This window comes from Corvus kubaryi, unplaced genomic scaffold (assembly GCF_017639235.1).
Source record: "Corvus kubaryi isolate FWS band 111438036 unplaced genomic scaffold, C.kubaryi_AGA036_p1.0 37284, whole genome shotgun sequence".
NCBI lineage: Eukaryota > Metazoa > Chordata > Aves > Passeriformes > Corvidae > Corvus > Corvus kubaryi.
This window is the reverse complement of record NW_024581088.1, coordinates 10018025-10038389: the sequence shown is the minus strand read 5'-3', so window position 1 is coordinate 10038389 and position 20365 is coordinate 10018025. Positions and strand designations below refer to the sequence as shown.

At 49.8% G+C, this 20365-nt stretch overlaps 1 protein-coding gene across 20 annotated transcripts in view; it reads left to right on the top strand.

Annotated features, from left to right (window-relative positions):
- Positions 1-20365, top strand: part of MSI2 (musashi RNA binding protein 2) — a 211725-nt gene that overhangs the window by 146414 nt on the left and 44946 nt on the right. For all 20 annotated transcript variants that reach the window (XM_042026479.1, XM_042026475.1, XM_042026471.1 and 17 more), the window contains 2 exons: positions 13318-13400; positions 18743-18857. In XM_042026479.1, the coding sequence (XP_041882413.1) occupies positions 13318-13400; positions 18743-18857 (198 nt within the window). The remainder of the gene's footprint in view (positions 1-13317; positions 13401-18742; positions 18858-20365) is intronic.

Genomic DNA, 20365 nt, shown 5'->3' with positions numbered 1-20365 from the left:
CTGCTGTACCCGAGGAGCATTGGGAAGCCTATTTTAGATGTGATACTTTAAAATTTAGATGTCATTATTAGCAAAGGGCTCTGGGTTTTGTGCTTGTCTGAGCCTTGTTTTCCTTCTCCTTTCCCAGCAGATCTCTTTTACAGTGCTGCTCTGCTCTGTGTGGTCCCTATTAAAAGTTTCTTTTCCCAGGGTGATTCTGCTCCTTTGTTGCGTCTGGTTCTTGAACACTTTATACTATCAAACAGCAAAACTGCTTTTATTGATGCAGCAAAGAACAATGGGATTTCTCCAACAGTGCTCCCAAAATACACTTGTGGCTTTTTACATTTTTTTTATTGCTGGCTTCCAACAGTGGAAAAAATGATTAAGATCTGTTAGGTTTACTCTGGTCACTTCAATGGGAGATTGGTAATATCAACAAACGACTCCATAAATGGATTATCTCCTCTGCTCTGGCAGGGCTGAGGCGCTGTGCTGCTGCCCTGCCCGTGCTCCTTGGGCGAGACAGGCAGCTGGGAAAGCAGAAGCATCCTCAATTTACAGGAGGGTTGGGCAGAGCTGCGGGTGCTGGGCTCGTGTCGGGTCCCTGCAGGGTGATGGGGTGGGCTGGACGCGCGTGGTCACTGCTCCCGCAGGGACTGGCCCCGAGCCCGGCGCGGCTCCCCCGAGTCACCTCCTCTGTCTGCGGGGAGAGGGAGGGAGGGCAGACAGGGACCCTCTCCTGTGTGTGAGCTGAGCTTCCCAGAATGTCTCTGTGCTGGATTCGGGTTTTCCATGTGAACAGGTGTCAGGATAAGTGTGTCTGCCATATAAAAGAAAAGATTATGCCATGTTAAAAATTTGATATATGCATTTTAATGGCCACTGTCAGCCTTTGCCCCTGGACATATGTAAAATTTGATGACTCCTGACTATCTGGAGCTATTACCGTAGAAGCAAAGCTGTTTGCCCTGTTTCAGGGGAGTAATGTGGAGCTTGGGATGGAAGCTGGGGCCAGGAGAGTCTCTGGTGTTAATGAGGAAACACTGTGCCAGCTACGAGACCATGGATGGAGGTCTGAGCAACCTGCTCTAGTGGAAGGTGTTCCTCCCCATGGCAGGAGGTTGGAATGGGATGAGCTTTAAGGTCCCTCCCAATCCAGCCCATTCTATGATCTGTGTTACCTCACTCAACCTGTAGTCCTGGACAAAAATCAGACATCAAGCTTACATTTAAAAGGGTGTTTTTCCCCCACCTCCTCTACTTCTATCAGAGCTTTCCTGGGAACACACCCAAGCAGTTTGAACTTTTTTCTTGTTCTCAGCCCATGCACACAGAGGAAAGCTGGGTCAGCATTTGCAGGGGTGTTTGAGGCTGTATCTCACACCCTCGGTGGTGGTGGGAGCTGCAGAGTGCCGGCCTCTCCGTGGTGGTGGGAGCTGGTTTCCAGGAATAGCTGAACAAATACTCTGCTCTTCACATGTGTATCCAAAGGAACAACTGGTGCGTGCATTCAAAGCATCTGTCCTGGCCAGGCTCTCTCTCTCACAGCAGTCTGCGTTGTTTGCTTAGGCAAATACTGATACGGTGTGTGAGCAGCAGGGATGGAGTCCTGGCCAAGGATATTAATAATGTCCAGGAATGTTGTGTGCTCCCTGAAGTTTTAGCCCAGAGGGGTCATACTGCACAGCTCAAAGGGATTAGCTTAACCTGAGGCTAAGCTGCTCATTTTTGCTGGTATTTCCCTTGACCCTAGTCAATTTTTTCAATTCTTTGAATAGTTTTTTGTTGTTTGGTGCCTGATTTGTTATTCCTTTGCACTGTGATATATGGAGTCAGTAGGGCAATGGAGAGTCCGTGCTCTCCTTCCCAGCCAGGGCTGGCAGTGCCCTGGGAGGCAGCCCGGGGAGGGTAAGATCCATGCAGGCTGCAGAGCTGCAGGGAAGCGTCACTGGGTTTTTGGTGCAGCAGCATTTCACCTGGGTGAGGGATGTAAACCCAGCAGCTAAAGCACAGTGAGGAAAAGCATTGTTGAAGGTGGGGGGCTTTCCATGGGGGTGCACCTGTAGAATGTGCCCTCGTGTCCTCATTCACCTGAGCTTTGTGTTGGTGGCTCCCATGGCGCTTCCCCGCGACGATGCCGGGGCTGCACCAGTCTCACGCTGGCTGTCCTGTTCCTCCCAGTGCAGCACCAGTGCGGAGGGGGTCTCTGCTGGGTCGAGCCCCACGCTGGGTGCTCTGCTGGGGACTGCAGTGACAGCTGCCAGCAGCGTCACCAGCGCCACTTTCAGAGCCCGTGGCGGAGCGTGGCCTTTCACCTGCCCATTTATCTCGGCTGGTGCTCGCGTGTTAATGAGAGAACGGCACCTGCACGCTCCCAGCAAAGTGCCCTTCGCTCTGCCTTCCACGCTCTGCAGTTTGCAGGGAGGACTCTGTAACCTCTGCTGGCAGCTGGGGAGCCCAGGGCCGGGTGTGATCTGGAGTGGCTTTGTCCCCCCCAGCCCTGAGCTGTCTCTGTGCCGCTGCTGCTGCAGGATCCAGGTAGGCAGGAGTCACCTTGAGTGCAGCCGTTCAGCTGCTGGGAACATCTCCCCCTGCAAAGGCAGTTCTGGAGACGCTTCACTTCTCCGGGGGCACCTCTGGCAGCTGCTGCACCCCGGAATCCACGGTGGGGGAGTTAAATTTCAGCAGCACAAACAAGGGGAAGGTTCTGGGCTTGGCAGGTGCTTGGAGAGGAGCAGCAGCAGTAGCAGGTTTTGGCCTCATTCCTCCACCATGGACCTGCCTCCTGCTTCTCCTCCACTTGCTGAAATTGAGCAGAAACTCGTCTTCAAAATCCCTTTTTAGTTTGGAGGGAGTGGTCAGCTCCAGGAACTCGGAGGCTCAGGGGCACTGGCTCACCGGAGTGGGGTGAACTACGACCCTGTCACCAACCAGGGGACACTGATTCACGGTGCCTTTTGGTGGCAGGTGCTCTGTGACAGAGCCTGAAATTGGAGCATGGCTGAGATGGGGCACAAATGGGCCTGGGTGGGGGCAAGCTGGGGGTCTGCCCCTCCCAGCCTCCCCATACAGGGCACCCACAAATGCCCCGTTGCAGGTGGGCATCCATCATCCCCCCCTCTTTGTGACAGAAAAGACAACTTTGGAATCTTGGTTGCAGAAGAGACAGCTCTGGGAAGGAATACTTGCACTTTTTTAATAATCTATTTCTATAATTGAAGGATTTCAGATTTCTTTTGTAAGAGCAAGTGCCTGCTTAAACATGGAGACAAATACAACCAATAATATGTACTTGAAATTTAATGCAGGCTAATTCATTTTGGCACAGTCCCAGATATGCTGATTAAATGGCCTGTGAAGTGCTACAATATCTTGATAATGTACATTCCACATTTGATTATATAATCAATTATGTTGCACCTAATAACATTTAAAATTAGTGGAAAAGCTGTGAGCAGATTGTATCAGGTGCAGAGTGGGTCTTGGGCAGCTTAAAAAAACTTCTACCAGCGTACACTGCGAAGGAGCAGGCGTAGATGGATCTTCAAATACTGTTCTTCAGGAAACCAGAGACTTGATAAAATTTCTGTTAATTTAGTGCCTTGATTTAGAGTAAAATAAGGTGTCTGCAGCTCCCCTAGTTTGCTGCTGGCAAAGGGACTAATATTTCCTATCAAGACGTGACCTTGCACCAGGTGTTTAGAACAGCCCTGGTGATGCTGGCAGTAATTCTGTGGTGGCTTTAGCCCCTGGGCCAGACCCAGAGCTCAGCTCTGCCTGTGGGGGTTTTCCTGCACCCACCAGTGGGAACGAGAGCTCCCCCTCACTGGCTCTCCCCTGCTTGGGGAACCTGAGTGTCCATCGCTGGGGACAGCCAGTTCCTCCATCGCGTGGGACATTTTAACGTGCTGCTGATTTCAGAGGGATTCCCCGCCTGGGTGGCTGGTAGTGATCACTGTGATGGGGAGCCCCGAGCTGGCACCTGGGAGCAGCCAGGATCATTTGGCAAATGATTGTCATTCCTTTTTGGGAAAGTGAGTGCTTTCTGGGTGACTGGCGATGGCAGGTTAGGGGGAATTTGGCTTGAGTTTTATGGCCCTCCAGTAGAAGAGGGTTGATGGGAAACAAATGCGTTATGGCCCCAGACAAGCTGTTGCTCCATTTTTTGTTCTGTTTAAAGCAGCACTATCAACCAGTTGGAATATAGGCTTGGAGTATCGCAGGGAGTAATCTAATTAGTATGAAGTCAATTCACTAGTTCCTTTTGTATCTCGTGATTAAATAAGTGGGAAAATGGCTTGAAAATTAGGTGCTAGAACAACCCAATTACATTTCTGTAGCTTTTTGTATTCAATTTCATAAACAATTTTGCTCTTCGCTGGTTAATCAGTGAATGCCTTTTTCCAGTTTGAAAAGCACTTTTGAAATTATAATGCAATTAAATTGTGTGTGGATGTTCTGGCATAGCGAGCGTGAGGGCTGGGGGCCTGGCAGCCAGCCATGCTCTACCTTGACAGTAATGAGTTCCTGAGCTGGCAGCTTGCTGGTGTCATTCATAATATTGTCCTCGCTGGGATGCTGTGAGAGGCAGCCGGCTCTGCTCCTTCCCAGCCGAGGTGGCCGGGATGTGGTGCGGGATCCTCTCCCCTGGGCGTGGATCCTCGGCAGACCCAGTGCCTCAGCACTGGCAGTGGCTCAGTGAGCAGATCAGATGTGCCAACACCCAGTGGAGTTTGTCACAAAGTTGTAAAGCAGCTGCCTGTGCGCTTTGGGCTTTTCCTTTTTTTTCCCTCTTTTTTTTTTCTCTTCCTTATATGAGCCTTTGCAAGACTGGAGATTGGCAAGGGATGTGGGGGGATTAAGTGTAGTTTTCCTGGGGGGCATGACAGGGACAAGGAGGAGAACATCTCGGTGTCTTGTTATCAGAGAATTACAGAATGGTTTGGGATGGAAGGAATCTTAAAGCTCATCCAGCAAGAGGTTTTCAGTGCTTGCTTTTTGTGCAGTATTTGTCTTGTGTCCAGCCTGCTCGTGGAGAGTGGGAGCTAAATTCAGCCTCCTGGGGAAGGGTGACCAAGCCTGCATGATCCTGGGATTTATGGCCAAGCAGCATAAGGGGAGAGGCAGAAAGCTGTGTTAAGAGAAAAAGAAATAGTGTTGGAAATAATGACTTGCTTGGCAGGTTTTAACAAGTTCAGTAATGGTATTAGGTGCCCTTGGCTCAAGATAGTAACCTCCTCTTAAATGATCATTACCTGGCTAATAAAGAGCTCAGAGCGGGTCATTACAGCTTAATTTAGATGTAGCATCCTGTTTGGTTTGCACAGCGTGGCCATCTCTCAAGTTGTTGAATCTGTTGCCTGGATATGAGGCTGGGATATGGGATTGCCCAGGTTTTCACGTGAGGACCCTCCCCCAGCCCTCCCAGGACACAGGTGTCCCTTCCCACCCTCACCTGGGCAAGAGGAGCTGGTCTCAGCACTGAGTGACCACAGCCAGGCAGGAGGATATGGAGGAGTGGGGGTTCAGCCTCGTGCCCCTCAACACTGCCCTGGCCTCTGCTCCCTCCTGTTGAGCCTTTGTGCTTCTCTCACCCCATTAGCAGCAAGTTTCATGTGCAAATAATTACAATAACCAACCCCCATGCATTATTAATATTTTGAAGGCATCTCTTTGATAAGCCCATCTTTTCAGCCAATTTCCTATTTCTCCCGAAAGCAAAGCATCTTTCCTCCCAGTTTTGTGAATCTGTTGTTAAAGGGAAGAAAAGGAAATGGAAAAAAGGATTCCCCCGCCTCCAGACCCTGACACCAGGCTGGGTTCTGCACCGCCTTTGTCAGCCCTGGATGGAATTATGCATCATGAATAAAAACTGCTGTCAACATGCATTGGGTTCGAAACATTAGAGCATATGGTATGTGATTATCTGTATTGTCAAATGCAATAAAGTGAATTTGGATATAATAAAAAATGTAATATTTCAGAAATTTGGTAATAAACTGTGGAAGAATTGACAGGCAGAGAGTATCTGATGCCTGTGGGCAAACAGATAAAGATGGCAGGATGTGGCACTCAGTGGCTGAGGCAGTGCACCGTCAGGAGCTTGATTTTCTGATGGGAGCCTGACTGGGCTGACTGGCACCCAGGGTGGTGGCCTTTGTCCCTGCCTGGCTGCCAAAATCTGTAGGTCTCACTAATGAATAGACAGAAGCACAAGGTTCCCATTCTGGTCGTAGATGGATTAATTGGATTTTACAAAGATTTGGGGTTTTCTTCTATGATAGCAAAAAGAAACCTGTTAGAGTCTGCCATATTCTCCACCCAGCAGCATTCTCAGCATTTCCATACCTCTGACTCCTTACCCAGCTGGGAAATCTGTACCTGAATAACAGGGAGCAGTGAAAGGCTGTGAGGAGCAGGGTGGGGCTGCTCCCAAAAACTGAGGAAAAAGAAAACAGTGGAGGTAATTTTCTCCTGCAGTATCTCACATTCCAGCCTGATGCTTTAATTCCTGACCTGCTGACAAATCTGTGCCTGTTGAGACACGGATGTCCCCAACAGAGAGAAGCTGAGTTAGGAACAAACTTCGGGGCCTCCTGTGTAGAAAATTCTGATGGAAAAGTGCAGATGTATCACACGTACCCACAATTTTTCTTAGGTCACCGCTAATGCTTCTAAATGATCTGCGAACGCATTAATCGTTTCTGTTAATTAACAATATGATAAAAGTGGCATTTAGTAAGCTCTGCGTAGTGTGCGTCTAAGTCATTATGTACTTAGCAGTTTGGTTTGATTTCAGAACGTTAATAAAATAAGATTTTAATGAAGATTTGTTGTTATGAAAAATTTATTACCAGGAGTTCAGGTGCTGCTGACACGAGCGTGGTCTGAGATGCACGCGGGGGTCCCTGGGAGCGCCTGCCACTGCCAGGGCTTTGCCTGGGACCCCATCCTGGCCCTGACTGGTGCCCTCTGAACCTGGAAACCTTTGGTCAGAATGGCTCATTTGAGAGGGGGACAAGGCCCTGTACTCTTCATCCTCTCCTCAGGAAAATCCGTGCCCCAAGCCGGTTTGAGTGGATTTTGGCCCGTTCGGAAGGACAGCTGCCACGTGGCTGCTCACCCCGAGGTGCCTTACCCTGTTTCTGAGCAATTGCCACTTTGGAAATGCCACGCAGCCGTGGGAGGACGGAGTGAGGAGCCTGAGCCTTGCAGCTTTCCTGAACAAAAGCAGAGGAGGATCTTGCTGGTGCCCTTTGTCCAGCTGGGCGCTGACCGCCGCGCTCCGGTCTCCCGCCACGCCAGGATGGAAACGCCCGCGCCTCAGAGCGGGGCTGGGCTCAGGCAGTTGTCTGCTGATTTAATTTTAGAATTTACTCTCCTGTCATGGAGAATATACTGACACTTTAAAGAGCTGCCTGTGTCTGCCAGGAGAACCTGTGTTCCATACCCAAGGTGTACATTAACGCCCAGGGGATGTGCGGGCAGGCCACGTCTTGGTGGGTGTCAGTCACAGCAGCAGGGCTGAAGACCACATGCTGTAGTTAAATGAGGATATTTTCCATCCTAGACCACAGGTTTTTACCTCCTCCTTCCCCTTCCATCTCCTGGTGCATCTCTCTCCTGGTCTGGTTATCATGAGGATGAGATGGGATCCTGTTCACCTTGGAGCAGGTGGTTCCTTCAGGTGTGGTCACCAGTCTTCTCCCCAGTAAAACCCCTCCTTGGAGATAAGGAGGTAAAATCTGAGACGTGTGTGTCAGACTATGGCTGTGTTCCCTGAATGTGCAGAGAGTTGCTCCTTTGGAAACCAGAACTTCTCCTTCCGTGTGTTTGCAGTGCAGGAAATTGGAATAATAGGAAATAACAGCTTTTGTTAGCTTTTGTCCTAGACAGTTTTTGGCTCTAACAAGCTGAGTTGCAGTATGAAAACTCAGAGGAAGGGACAAGGAAGTGAGGGGGAAGAAATGGGGATGCAGACCACAGGGAATATTTAAGTGACAATATAAGGAGGTGGCAACATCAGGGCTGAGCTTTCAAGTCCTGGCTCTCGTGTTCTGGGGCTGAGGAATGAATGGCTCTTCCCTGAGACAGGATTAAACCCCCAGGTCCCCATTCCCAGACTCTGGGGGTAAATGACTTGTAGTACCTTTGCAGACAGAAGTTAGAAACATCCGTGGTTCACTGTCTGGGTAATTAAAATGTCCTGTCTCCTCTGCTCGATGCGTTCTGTTCAGCTATAAAGACAAGATTTGGTGACAGTGATCACAGGACTTGGTTTCACATCCCCCTCTCCACCCCCCCCTGCAAGTTTATTATTATTACTATTATTTCTATAAGGCGGCTTGGCAGGCTGGGAGCTTACTAAGGAACTTTTTTCTCTCTGATTACAAGGGATGTGTGAATAAAGTAGAACGGTATTGATTCACACCAATCTATGCATCGACTGTGTGGGAGCCACTTGCAATTCCCAGCAGCACCGGAAAGCTTTGCAACAGGGAGAAATATGACCAGGCAAGTTGAGAAAATAAATTAAACTAGTGTCAACTTTTCTTGTTTCTTCCCTCATTATTAATGGATGGAATGGGGCTCGTTTATCAAGAAGAGGAAAAATTAATTGACACGGGCTTTAATGTTATTATGCCTGGCTTGTCTGGTCACATTTCTTCATTTTTAATTTTTTTTTTACTTTTGAAAGGCATTTTATTACCTTTCACAGGACCAGCTGCCAAAACTATGGGCATAAACAAGAAAGCAGGTGCATAAATAATACCACAGCAGGACTGGACCTTCCTCTGTTTCAGAGCTTAAGTAACTCAGATCTGAGGCGCGGAGCAGACGCAAGCGAGCGGGTCAGGTCTGCAGCCCTGACACAAAGGGGGAGCACAGCCTGAACTAATATTTCCTCATTACGATGCTGGGAGCTGCAGCGGGTGTCAGGCTGGATATTCCCATCTGTCAGCACAGCCGCTCCTCGGGCGGCTCCCACGCCAGGGCCGGAGGGATCCGGGTCCCCAGGGCTGGGCTCGTCCCAGCACCGGCTGGGTGGGAGGCAGGAGCAGGATGGTTCTCTGGAGCACGCTGTGGGTGTGAGGGGGGACTGGTCCTGCACTAACAAGCGACTGGGGGTGATTCTTGCTTGGCAGCAGGAGTGAGGTTTAAGCAGAGCCGTGTTGGTGCGATGGGGACTGTGTAAATCTCCTCCTTTGTCCTCTCCCTGCTCTTGTCTCCTGCCCTTGTTCTTTGGGATTGCTGCGCAAGACAAAGGAGCCTTGGTGATCCCCTAGTTCCCAGAATATTTTCAGGAGCTCTCTAGTTGCTGTAAGTGCAGGATGAGGCTGTCCCAGCTGCAGAGACCCCGCAGCCTCGCCAACTGTGCGGACACAGCTCGGGCAGAGGCAGCACAGCAGATGAGATTGAGTGACTTGCTCGACATCATCAGGTGACCTTCAGACAGCTTGGGACTTAAAACAGGCTCTAGTTGCAGTGTCTTCACCGACCAGAGCATCTTTCAGGTGGCTGGGGAGCCCCTCAGAGCTGTGCCTGCCTGGTGAGGTGGGCTTGGCTCAGGCACCAGACGGTGATGCAGGTGCTGGTACCTGTGGCATTGCTCTGGCTGGGGGCTGAGGCAGGGTCCTGGTCTGCCCATCAGAGCCCTCCAGGGTTAACCCCAGCATTAGCCTGGGTTTAACCTCTGTGGCGTGGGATGCAATCACCTTGTTTCCCTTGTTGTAAGGCGAGCACAGGTTTGAAGGCGAGACCTTTACCCGGGTAAGCTGCTTTCATGTAATTCTGCCAGCCAGTGACGTCCTCGGCGTGTGCAGCCACAGCTGTGACACAGATCACTGTGCAGCTAGACCTGGGGCTGTGGGAATGATGCTGCCAGCCAGGGAAAGGAGATGGATTTCACGGCCATGGTGTCATCATCTCAGCTATATTTTACCAAGGCTGACGTAAAAACTCTCAAGTGATGACAAAAGTGTGAAATACAATTGGTTTGAGGGGGGAAAAAACCAAAATACACAACATGGGAGCACTGACATTTGGTATCTTCAGTCTGGCTGCTTAATAGTATTTATGGCTTCTGCCTATTCTTTTACAGTATTTTAATCATTTTATGGTTTCAGTCAGTTTCTCTGAACAATGTTTCTCTTATTTCTGGAGTACTGTGGCAGAACGTGCTGAGCTGACTCTGTGGAACTGCCTGCCCACAGGCCTGGGCAGCTTTGATGGCTGAACAAGGCTTGGGATCAAAGGAGGTTTTTCACAGAATCCCAGAGTCATCTGGGTTGGAAAAGACCTCCAAGATCCTCGAGTTCACCCTGTGCCTGATGCCCAGCTCATCACCAGCCCAGAGCACATCAGATGTCAGGTGTCAGGGCTGGCATCATTTTCGTGCCTGTTGGTGCCCATTAACCAGCAGATGAATGGAGTGGGCTGACTCCTTTTTCAGCAGATGAATGGAGTGGAATAACTCCTTTTTCCCAGCAGATGCCAGAGGAGGGTTTTTCACCTGAAGGTCATGGATACATGTCTCAGCTTCCTTTAGTGCTGGTGCTTGGCTCAGAGCCTCTCGTTTGGGGCATCTGTTTGCCTCTTACTTTATTTTTTTCCCCTCTTCTTTGTCTTTTCTTTTACAGAAAAGATTATTCAAATGAATATTCAGTTTTATTCATTTGAATAAAAAACCCAACCGTTTGACTCTGTTAAATGCTTATCTCTTAAATAGAGCTTGTTAGCTTCCAATAATAGCTTCATTCAGAAGGATGCAGTATAATTTCATTTTAAAACGTGTGCTCCTTGACAACCAGAATCCTATTTCTGTCACCGTTTTCAACAGCCGCCTTTGTTTTGGGTTAATCTTTTCCATACACTTTCCGAGAACCATTTTTTTGTTGACTCTTAGTACCTCTCAGAAGAAATAATTGTCTATTTAGTCCAGGAAGGTTTCTGAGAGTTTTGGTAATTTAAAAATCAGCGTGTATTCATTATGGGAACTAATAAGAACATGTGTGCGGGGGGATCTTTGTGTGGGTGCAGTTATTAAAAGTCGGAATTTGATATCCAAAAAGTGAAACAAGAAAAGAATCTTAGAATGGTTTGGGTTGGAAGGAACCATAAAGCTCATCCTGTTCCACCCCCTGCCATGGGCAGGGACACCTTCCACTGTCCCAGGCTGCTCCAAGCCCCAATGTCCAGCCTGGCCTTGGACACTGCCAGGGATCCAGGGGCAGCCACAGCTTCTCTGGGCAGCCTGTGCCAGGGCCTCCCCACCCTCACAGGGAGGAATTTAAGTGCCTGTGTGCCTGCAGATGGAAATCCTCTGGTTGCTCCCACTGAGTTTGAGGTGTTGGGCATCATAGAAATCGCCTCTGGTTTTCCTCTCCTGGCCAGTCTGACCGAGTGCCACAGATCTTTCAGAAACCTGCAAATGCCTGCTGACACCTACAGATTGTTATTTCATTGTTATAAAGTCTGGAAATGCAGGAAGCTGGGTGGCCATCTGATTTAATCAGACAAATAATTTCTTGATAAACCTGTGCTTAAGCCATATGGAGTGGGATGAGAATGGGAAATTTGTTTCCGAGTCCAGACGTGTAATGACTGCAGCGGCTTCCTCGAGGTGTTTGGCATATTAGGGCTAATCTCCTAAATTCCCTCTCCCCTCCATCCTGGCACCAAGACCTGACACAAGTTGAAAGAGAAATCCTCAACTGCAGCACTCGCTAATGAGTTGCTAATGATGAAGATGTTGCTGGTGCTCAAACGATTAATGACTTGTAGCCCCAGCCCGGGCATTTCATTGTGCTGGGCAGAGTCATCCCGGCCACGCTTTGCTCCCAGCTCTGGGATTCCTGGGATGCCAGATTCAGGCAGTTAACCACAAAAATTTTAGGTTTAGCTGCAGGTCTGTTTAAGGTAGATTTAAATGGAGTAATTTAGAAGGCAAATGAAAGACTCGAGTTATGTAAAAAATTTGAAGCTGCTGCCTGCTCTAAGTGCAAAGCAGAGCAGTGTTGTGAGCCTGGTGTGCTGTAGGATGATGGGTTACACCTTGGAGGAGGGCTAGAAACCATTCCTGGTGGGTTTTCTCCCGGTAAGAGGGTCTGAAGTGGGATGGGAGCATTCCCCATGGTTACAGGTACTGTGCACTCCCAAAAGAGCTGTCTGGGAACTGCTGGGACCTCACCTGGCAATGCACTTTCCTCTTCAGCCGGAGGCAAGGCTGCACCGGGGCTGTCCCTGCTCCAGCCTCGTGCAGTTTCACCGGTGTAGAGTCCAGCAGTTTCCAGTTTGGGGGATGGAGTTCATCCTGTTACTAGATTCTTAAGATTTCATTAGCATAATTGGTGTCGATGTTGACTCATCGAGCCTTCTCCAACACATGAGATTGGGGTTTTTTCATTAGCCTGAGGTTTTTCTGTTAAGGCAGGAGCAGGGAACGCGGTGTGTAGCTGTGGTGGGCTGCCAGATTCCTTTAGTGCAGCCCCAGCAGAGCAGACTCAGTGTACAGCTACAGGCAGGCAGCAGGCATCAAACAGCCTAAACCAGCCCAAATCCTCGGCTCTTTGAAGCAGCAGTGGAGAAGAGAGGAACGATTAGATCAGAGGCCTTAAACGTAATGGGTTCCTGGAGGCCTCAGGATGTCCTGATGAGGTATTAGAGGAAGTAATTCAGGAAGAAAGGGACAAATAACCACCTCCGGAGCGGGGCTGACCCGGCACGCGGCAGCGGGGAGAGCACACGGAAACACAAAGTGCTGCCCTGTGTTTGGGAAGCATTGGGGTTTTTCTCCTTGCCAGGGGTAAATGAGGAATCATTTTCTGTCTTCCTGGATTTTTATGGTTTTTGGGTCGTGTAATGAGTCAGCTCTAATGGAGAAGTCTCGTGGAATTAAACAAGAGATGAAATCAATATGGTTCCATAGAAATATAATTGGGTTTTGTAGAGATTGCTCTTAAAAACCTATAAGGTGTAAAAGAAAATATGGCCTTATTGTAGTTTCTGAGCCATCATGTAACTGGGGTGTAACTATCCATTAAATTCTGCAGGATGGATCAAAAAATCCATAAGGAGGTTTTAATTCTCCATTAAATCCTATGGAAGAGCTGGAACAGAACCGTATTAATTTTCCCTGAGACAATGCTTCTTCTCTCCATTAGGCTGCAATAAGCTCAGGAGCAGCTCCATAGGCAGCAGGTGTAGTCACACGTGCACGTTGTTATGGAAGTTTTCCAAAGTCCCAATGGCTAAATAATGCTTTATTAAAATGAAATTGTTACACTTAACTAATGTTTTCCTTCCCCCTCCCCTTTTTGTATCTTTATTAAATAGGATTTGGCTTCGTAACTTTTGAAAATGAAGACGTGGTGGAAAAAGTCTGTGAAATTCATTTCCACGAAATCAATAATAAAATGGTGAGTGTTGGTGCTCCGCGGCGCAGCGGTGGCAGCGAGCTCTGACCCCGTGTCACAGATGTGTGCCGTGCCCAGGGGTGGGGGGACACCCCTCTGGGAGGGTGCTGGGCACACCCCGTGTCTGCTGGAAGGGTGGTGGGGACGGGGTGCTGAGCCTGGACCATGGCTGGCCCAGCCCCTGCTCTGTCCCCCGCGGTCACAGGCTCAGGCAGCTGCCCCACAGCAGCTTGTGGTGTATGAAGCCAAAGGGCTTGAGGAGGGTGTGAGTTCAGCTCCTCGAGCAGCCCTGGGGAAGCCATTCTCCTCCTCCTCCTCCTGCCCTGCTCCCAGTCAGAGCCCTGATGTTTCGGGTTTGGGAGGGCAGTGCCGTGGGGTGGCTCTTACACCCCACCACGCTCCCAGAAACTCTGCTCTGGCCCAGCTCCCGGTCTGATCCTGCTCTGCCGTGGCTGCTGCCTGCTGGCCCCTGTCCCTGTGGCTCTCTGCCATGGAGCCACAATCGTTCCCACCCAGGCCCAGTCCAGGAGCCAAGCCCGGGTGAAGTTCCTCCTCAGTGACAGGCAGGTCCCAGGTTGTGGGTTGCCCTGAGCCAGATGAAAAGGGGCATTTGTATTTCAATTGCTGCAGTAACTTTGATATTTTCAGCTAAAATACTCTTTTTCCCTTTGTCAAAACATCCTTTGCTTCTCAAATGTGTATTCAGATATGCATTGTATATTGGTCTGATACGTGTTCACAGACTTTAAATTCAATAATAGAGCTTTTAGTGTGGATAAGATCAAAGCAATCTCCTTGGCATATGCTGGAGGCCTGATTCAATATTTGACTTGCTAATTTTTCCCAGGGCACTGAAATAATATTCCTCATATTGTTCCTCCCTGCAATATGCATCTGAAATAAAAGTGGGGGTCCCCTTGGCCAAATGTGGGGTGGCAGGGCTGGGGCAGTGCTCCTGCTCCTGTGGGAATTCTCTTGCTCCACTTCAGATGAATGCTGTGGACTTTGCCCTGTCCCATTGCCCCCCAGCCCCTCCTGCACCGGGGTCTCCTGCCTGTCCCCACAGTGCCTCACCTGAGCGCCTGTGGGGTGGGGGAGGCTCATTCCCTTTATGTAGTTACTAAATGCTGTTAGTCTGCCTTAAAACAAGAGCACAGAACAAACCCCAACCACCCCCACACGACAGACCCAGCGACAGATTAGAAACGCTTGGGATGTAAATTTAGGGATTGGCAGGTGGGAGGGAAGAGCTCCCCTCCAGGATTTTCCTATCCACAGCAGGAGGGCACACTCCATAGGTTTAGTTATTCCCCACAACAGGCTTTTCTCTGGAGCAGGGCTCAGGATTGTGCTGGGGGGAGCTGGATGGAGCAGCAGGTGCTGGTGTGCCCCAGGCTGGGCACCCCCTGGGAGGGGACGAATGAGGAAGAGCTGTTGGGAGGATTCCTTCCCAGGTGAAAGGCTGCACAGGAGGGTAACAGGGAGCGTGGAGGATGGGACAGGGTGAAAGCACTCAAGGAACATCACAGAGAGCAAGAGAAGCAGTTTTGGGTGTTGGTGTTTGTTGTTGGGTAATTAAAATATCCCCTTCCCACTCCTGTGCCCGCTCAGTGCCCCCTCCAGGTGCCACCATCTCTGGGTGTTCTCTTCTTGTCACTCCTTCAGCACTGATTTTGAAAGCAGCCCACGAGCGAGGGGATGAGACATGATCCTGTCTTGGGACTGAGTCATCGCCTTGCTGATGTGTCTGCAGCTGAATCCCAGCCCCTGCGGGGGGAGCTGCGTGTGACGGGGAGCTGGGAGTGACACACAGCTGGCCTGGGGTGGCACACGGCTGGCTGGGGGCACTGTTGGGGTCATGTCATACTTGGATCGTGTCCCTCTCTGTCCCTGAGCCGTGGAGGGGACGGGCTCTCGCAGCCCCAGCCCAAGGCTATGGGGTTTGCAGTGGCTCCGTGAGCTGTGGCTGGGACGCCCTGTCCTCATTCCCATCCCTACCCAGTTCCCTGTGCCCATCCCAGGTTGCTCAGCTGGGATATCTGCAGCTCGGTGGGCTCGGGCTCACCCTGGGCTCGCTGCTCCTCGTCTCCTGAACGCCGTCATTTCCCCAGGCACGGGGGCAAGCAAAGGGCAGCAGGGTGGCTGCTCCCCAGCCTATTTCCAGCTCCAGCCTCCCTGGCAGGCTATTTTTAGCTCATCCATTCTGCTTCTGTTGCCATCCGTAAAGCTTAGAATGTCAAATGTAATATTAAACGAGCAGTGGGACAGTGAAAAGAAAATGCCAACGAGGTATTTAATAAATGGAAGTTGGAATTTATGTGGGAGGCCAAAGATGCTCCAAACATTGCAGGGGGACAATAAACCCAAACGAGCTGTCCTCGGATTATTGTTCCTTTGACAGGAGCAGGCTGCTTTGCAGAGAGACACCTGTTTTTCTAAGGAAAAGTAAAAGCTGGAAAAGAAACATGATGGAAGTAATTATTTTCCCTTAGATCCCACTGTGGCGGACTCAGTTCTCATCCTGGGTACAGTGCTGGCGAGGGAGATGATGAGCTGAGCTTGGAGTCAAGGTCTGATGCCAGGCTCTGGAGCAACTGACAGAAATGTTGGGCTGTTCTAGAACAGGCCGTGACACTGCCCAGCACCTGTGGCTCTTCCTCCTTCTTGGGGTGGGATTTTGCAGGTTTTGTAGGCCTTGGACACTTCCAGGGATCCAGGGGCAGCCACAGCTTCTCTGGGCAGCCTGTGCCAGGGCCTGCTCCAGATCCTTTAGTTCTAAGCCCCAGTCATTGATCAATAATCTGGTAGATCAACAGAACCATGACTCAGTGCATTTTTTAAAATAAGCTTAAAACTTCTCTGCTGCTGCGTGGTGTAGCTCGCCCATGGTGTGAGTGACACGTTGTCCCCAAGGTGATCAGAGCCCACCAGGCTGTGAATCACACGTTGCTGGCACGACAAAGTCCCCTTGTCTTTGGGTGGCTCAATGGGGGTTTGTGCATTGTGGATATTGCTCATTCTGCTTTCCTCAAAATAGCCCTGGTTTCCCTGGAAAGCTGTTAACCAGAGGTTTGTGAGACATCCCGGGCTGAGAGCTGACAGCCTGTTTTGTTGTGCTGGGTATAAGAGGCTTTTCACTCCCCAGCTCAGCCCTCCTGGGTTCCCGTGGCTGAGACTGCTCCGCTTGACCCAGGAGTACCCCAGTGTAAGGTTAATTCTCCAAACTAGACTAAACAAAAATAGTGAATTTTAGTTTCCCTGCCTTTTTTTTCTTTTTTTTTTTTTTTTTTGCCTTAGAGTTAAACCTTTCTTTGTTGGGCTGCTGAAAGTGCAGCACATCCTTGTACGGGGAGGTGGAAAAAATCTGGAAATTATTAAGATGCCCAGAAATGCTGAACTGAAAGTTTCAGTGAGGTCCAGATGTGTGTACAAAGACCCTTATCGGGCAGCTCTCGAGGGCAATTCAGTATGGAGCTCAGCCCTGACTCACATCCATATACATTCCCTCTTGGAGAAGCTTCACTGCGTGTCCTGTCACATGTGTGACATCCCTGCCGCCTCCAGGGTTTTCCCCTTGCAGTAACTGTGGCTGTGGAGTGGTTGTGGCCATTTCCATCCCATTCCCCATAAGAACAGGGCTGGATTCTGGCAGAAGAGTAGCCAGGCCCCTTTTCTTTCCGCTTTTGCTGTTGATGAAGAGGCACCATCCAAGCCCCCCGTGGATCCACTGTTGTGGGGCTTCACTCCTGTTCTGACATTGTCCCAGTTTGCTGATGGGATGGTGCATGGGCAGCCTCCCAGAGCACCTCATGGTCTGACACTGCAGCCTGGGGAGTGTGACAGTCCCCTCGGGATGAGCTGGTAGGGCTGGGGTCAGTCAGTCCCTTTCCCAGACAGCAGAGCAGGGCCACGCTCCCAGTCCTGTATCCCCCATGTCATCTTTCCCTTGGGGAGAGAGACTGTCTGGATAATGGAGAATCTTCTTGCCCTCTGTATGGGGTATATTTGTTTACAGAGGCTTAGGAATTATTCTTCTTTCCTACTGGTGACTTTTTCTTCGCCTTTAATCCTGCTTAAAACCCCTCTGCAGCTCGCTGCCATTGCCTTTGTATCCCTGTGTGCTGTGGAAATCAGAAGCAGTGCCAGGCTCACAGAGAGCAGCGGTGGGCTGGGTTGTGGTTGCAAAAGCTAATTACCAGGTTATTGTTTCTAATGGTGCTAATCCAAACTTCATTTCCCTGTTAATTGTCCATCCATCCAGGCTGGATGGGTTTTATCATCCTGACTGTGCAGCACCAGTGGCCGTGAGGTGTAAACCAATGCTGTCGTGGCATTGGGAGCAGTGGCCCTCCCAAGAGATGTGGTTGTGAAATGAAGTGACATGACACACTCCTGGTGCTCCCCCCATCATTTGACTGGAGGAGTCATCTTGGCAAACTCCTGTTAAATGACGCTCTGGTTGAAAATCAGAAGAACAAAGTTAGAGGCACGAAGCTCAAACCTGTGGATTCAGCCCTCAGCCCAGCGATGCATCCCCACAGCCCCTGCAGTGCTGGGCTGCACCACTGCATGTCACCCTCTTGCTCAGAGCGTGGACTGAGCTGTGGAGCCACATAGGAATGGGTTGGGATGACTCCAGTTAGCTCCAAACCAGCTGACTGGTGTAGCTGTAGCACCAGGGCCAAGGGGAGCGCAGGGGCCGTCTGCTGGGGGCGTGAGATGGCAGTGCCCGAGCAAGAAACCATGGAGAAGTGCTGTATTTCTCCTTTTCCCTGGGAGGAAGAGGGTGGCTGGGGATCCCACTGGCAGCAGGGCTGAGTTGCTGTCTCACAGGGCATTGGTGGAATCGCCACATGGTTCCAGTGGTGTTGAGCAACTTCCAAAGGCAGCAGGAGTAACTGAAAGTGAAAGAATGCAGATCCTTTATTAGTAGGGTTTACAGAAATTTTCTGCTGGGTAGAAATATTGATTCTTTATTCCTATTTTAAAAGGAGCTTTTTGTAATGATCACTGGGAGTCGTTTTCTGTTATCGATTGCCATGGAGCCATGCTGGAGCCCTCCCTCCATTCATCCCCCAAGTGCCGGTTTCCCTTTCAGGAACAAGGAACTTCTTAAATCAGCACTTCTGTCATCTTTGGGGGGTTGCAGTGGGTGGTTAAAGAGACACACACGTTTGCTCTTTTAAATCTGGTTACGCTATTCTGGAAGTTCACCTTTGAGCGGGAGGAGGTGTGGGGAGGCAGACGCTAAAAATAAACCTCCCCCCCTTAAGTAGATCAGTTCTGCATTTGACATTTACATGGAATTCATTTGCATCTCATTTGTACATGTTTCTGCTCAATAGGTAGAATGTAAGAAAGCACAACCTAAAGAAGTGATGTTTCCACCAGGGACGAGAGGAAGGGCACGTGGATTGCCGTATACCATGGACGCTTTTATGCTAGGGATGGGAATGTTGGGTAAGTGCTGCAGCCACCACTCTGGAGCCTGTGTTGCCTCCCTGATTTCCAAACCCTTAAGCCACAGGGGTGAGCAAATCCCTGCACCTGTGTGGGTGCCAGGCTGAAACTTTAGCAGGGGTGGAGTGAAGAAAATAATCCTGTCTGTGGTAAATGATTAACTCCCCCCCCCTGCCTGGAATATAAAAAATTTGCATTTAAATGGATGTTTTAAATAGCCTGTTTTACTCTTACTCGCAAAAATAGAATGATGAAAGATGCAGTGTGTTCATTCTGACTAAAAATGATCTCTCCCCTTTTTTAGAGGAATTGAGTCACACATTATTCCCCTTCTTTTAAAGGTAGCTTTGACAGTTCAGCATAGATAATTGAAAATCTTGCTGGTTCTTAAATGGCATGGATGGAGGAAGCGGGGGGATGCGTAACAGGACAGGTCGCAACAATAATTACAAGTTTCAAGGAGATGGAATGGTATTTTAGTCCTGAGTATTGTGTCCAGAAAATACTAATTAAATGGGATAAATGATATTTAATGGCAAATTCCTATTTGTGCACGAGGTCTATTTAGTTATAATTGGTTCTCATTTGTTTCTGCCTAGATAGTTCTTTCTAAATAATGTGACAACCCCTGATACTCTGTCCTCGGCCAAAACGCTGCTAATCCATTGCCAATACTTTTTTGTAAAACACCATATATTTTAAACTTTCTGCTCCCTTTGTGTCCCTGGGCTTTGCCTCAGTTGTCACCTCCTGTGTCCATGAAGCATGTGGGAATGGGAGGGCAATCTGGAGGTGTCCCCAGGCAGCAGTGAGCCTTTCCCAGGCCAGTGTCCCCCTTTGGGATGCTTTGTCCTGGGTTTAGATGATCACAGAAACTGAGCACAAAGCCCAGCCTTGGAATCTGGGTTGCCCTGAGCTCTGCTGAGCAGATTCAGGGGCTGGCTGAAATGCTGGAGGACCCCAGAGCCCGTGGGGTGGGCGTCAAGTCAGAAGACTCTGTTCCTGCAAGGATCAGGCTGTTATGCTGAGGTGTCTGACACCAGACACTGCTTGATTTGATTGGAAAAACTTCCTGCCATGTTTGCTTTATCTCTGAATTAATAGTACTTCTGTTCGTGTGGCTGGAGCGATCCATTCTGGGATGTGTAATCGGGTTATTGCAGCTGATCATCTGTTTCACTGTCCCCACGCTCCACTGCCACCCAGCCCCATAGTGTTTGGAAATCACTTTTTATGCCTAAAATATTTATCTTGCTCTAGTCAGTCTGTGATTTCGTTACCTGTGTGTTCCCCGGGTGCCTGAGCTAATGTACTTGATTTCTGCCGTTTTCTCTTCCTTTTCCACCTGTGCTGCCTGAGGTCAGGGTGGTGGAGGTGGAGTGTGGAGGTCTGTGTGCCACCGTGCTGGCTGCAGGGGGAGAGAGTCCAGGTCACCCTGGGAAGCCAAGAAAATCCACAGCAGCATCATCCTTCACCATATGGCCTCAGCCTTTTTCCTTGCAGCTGGG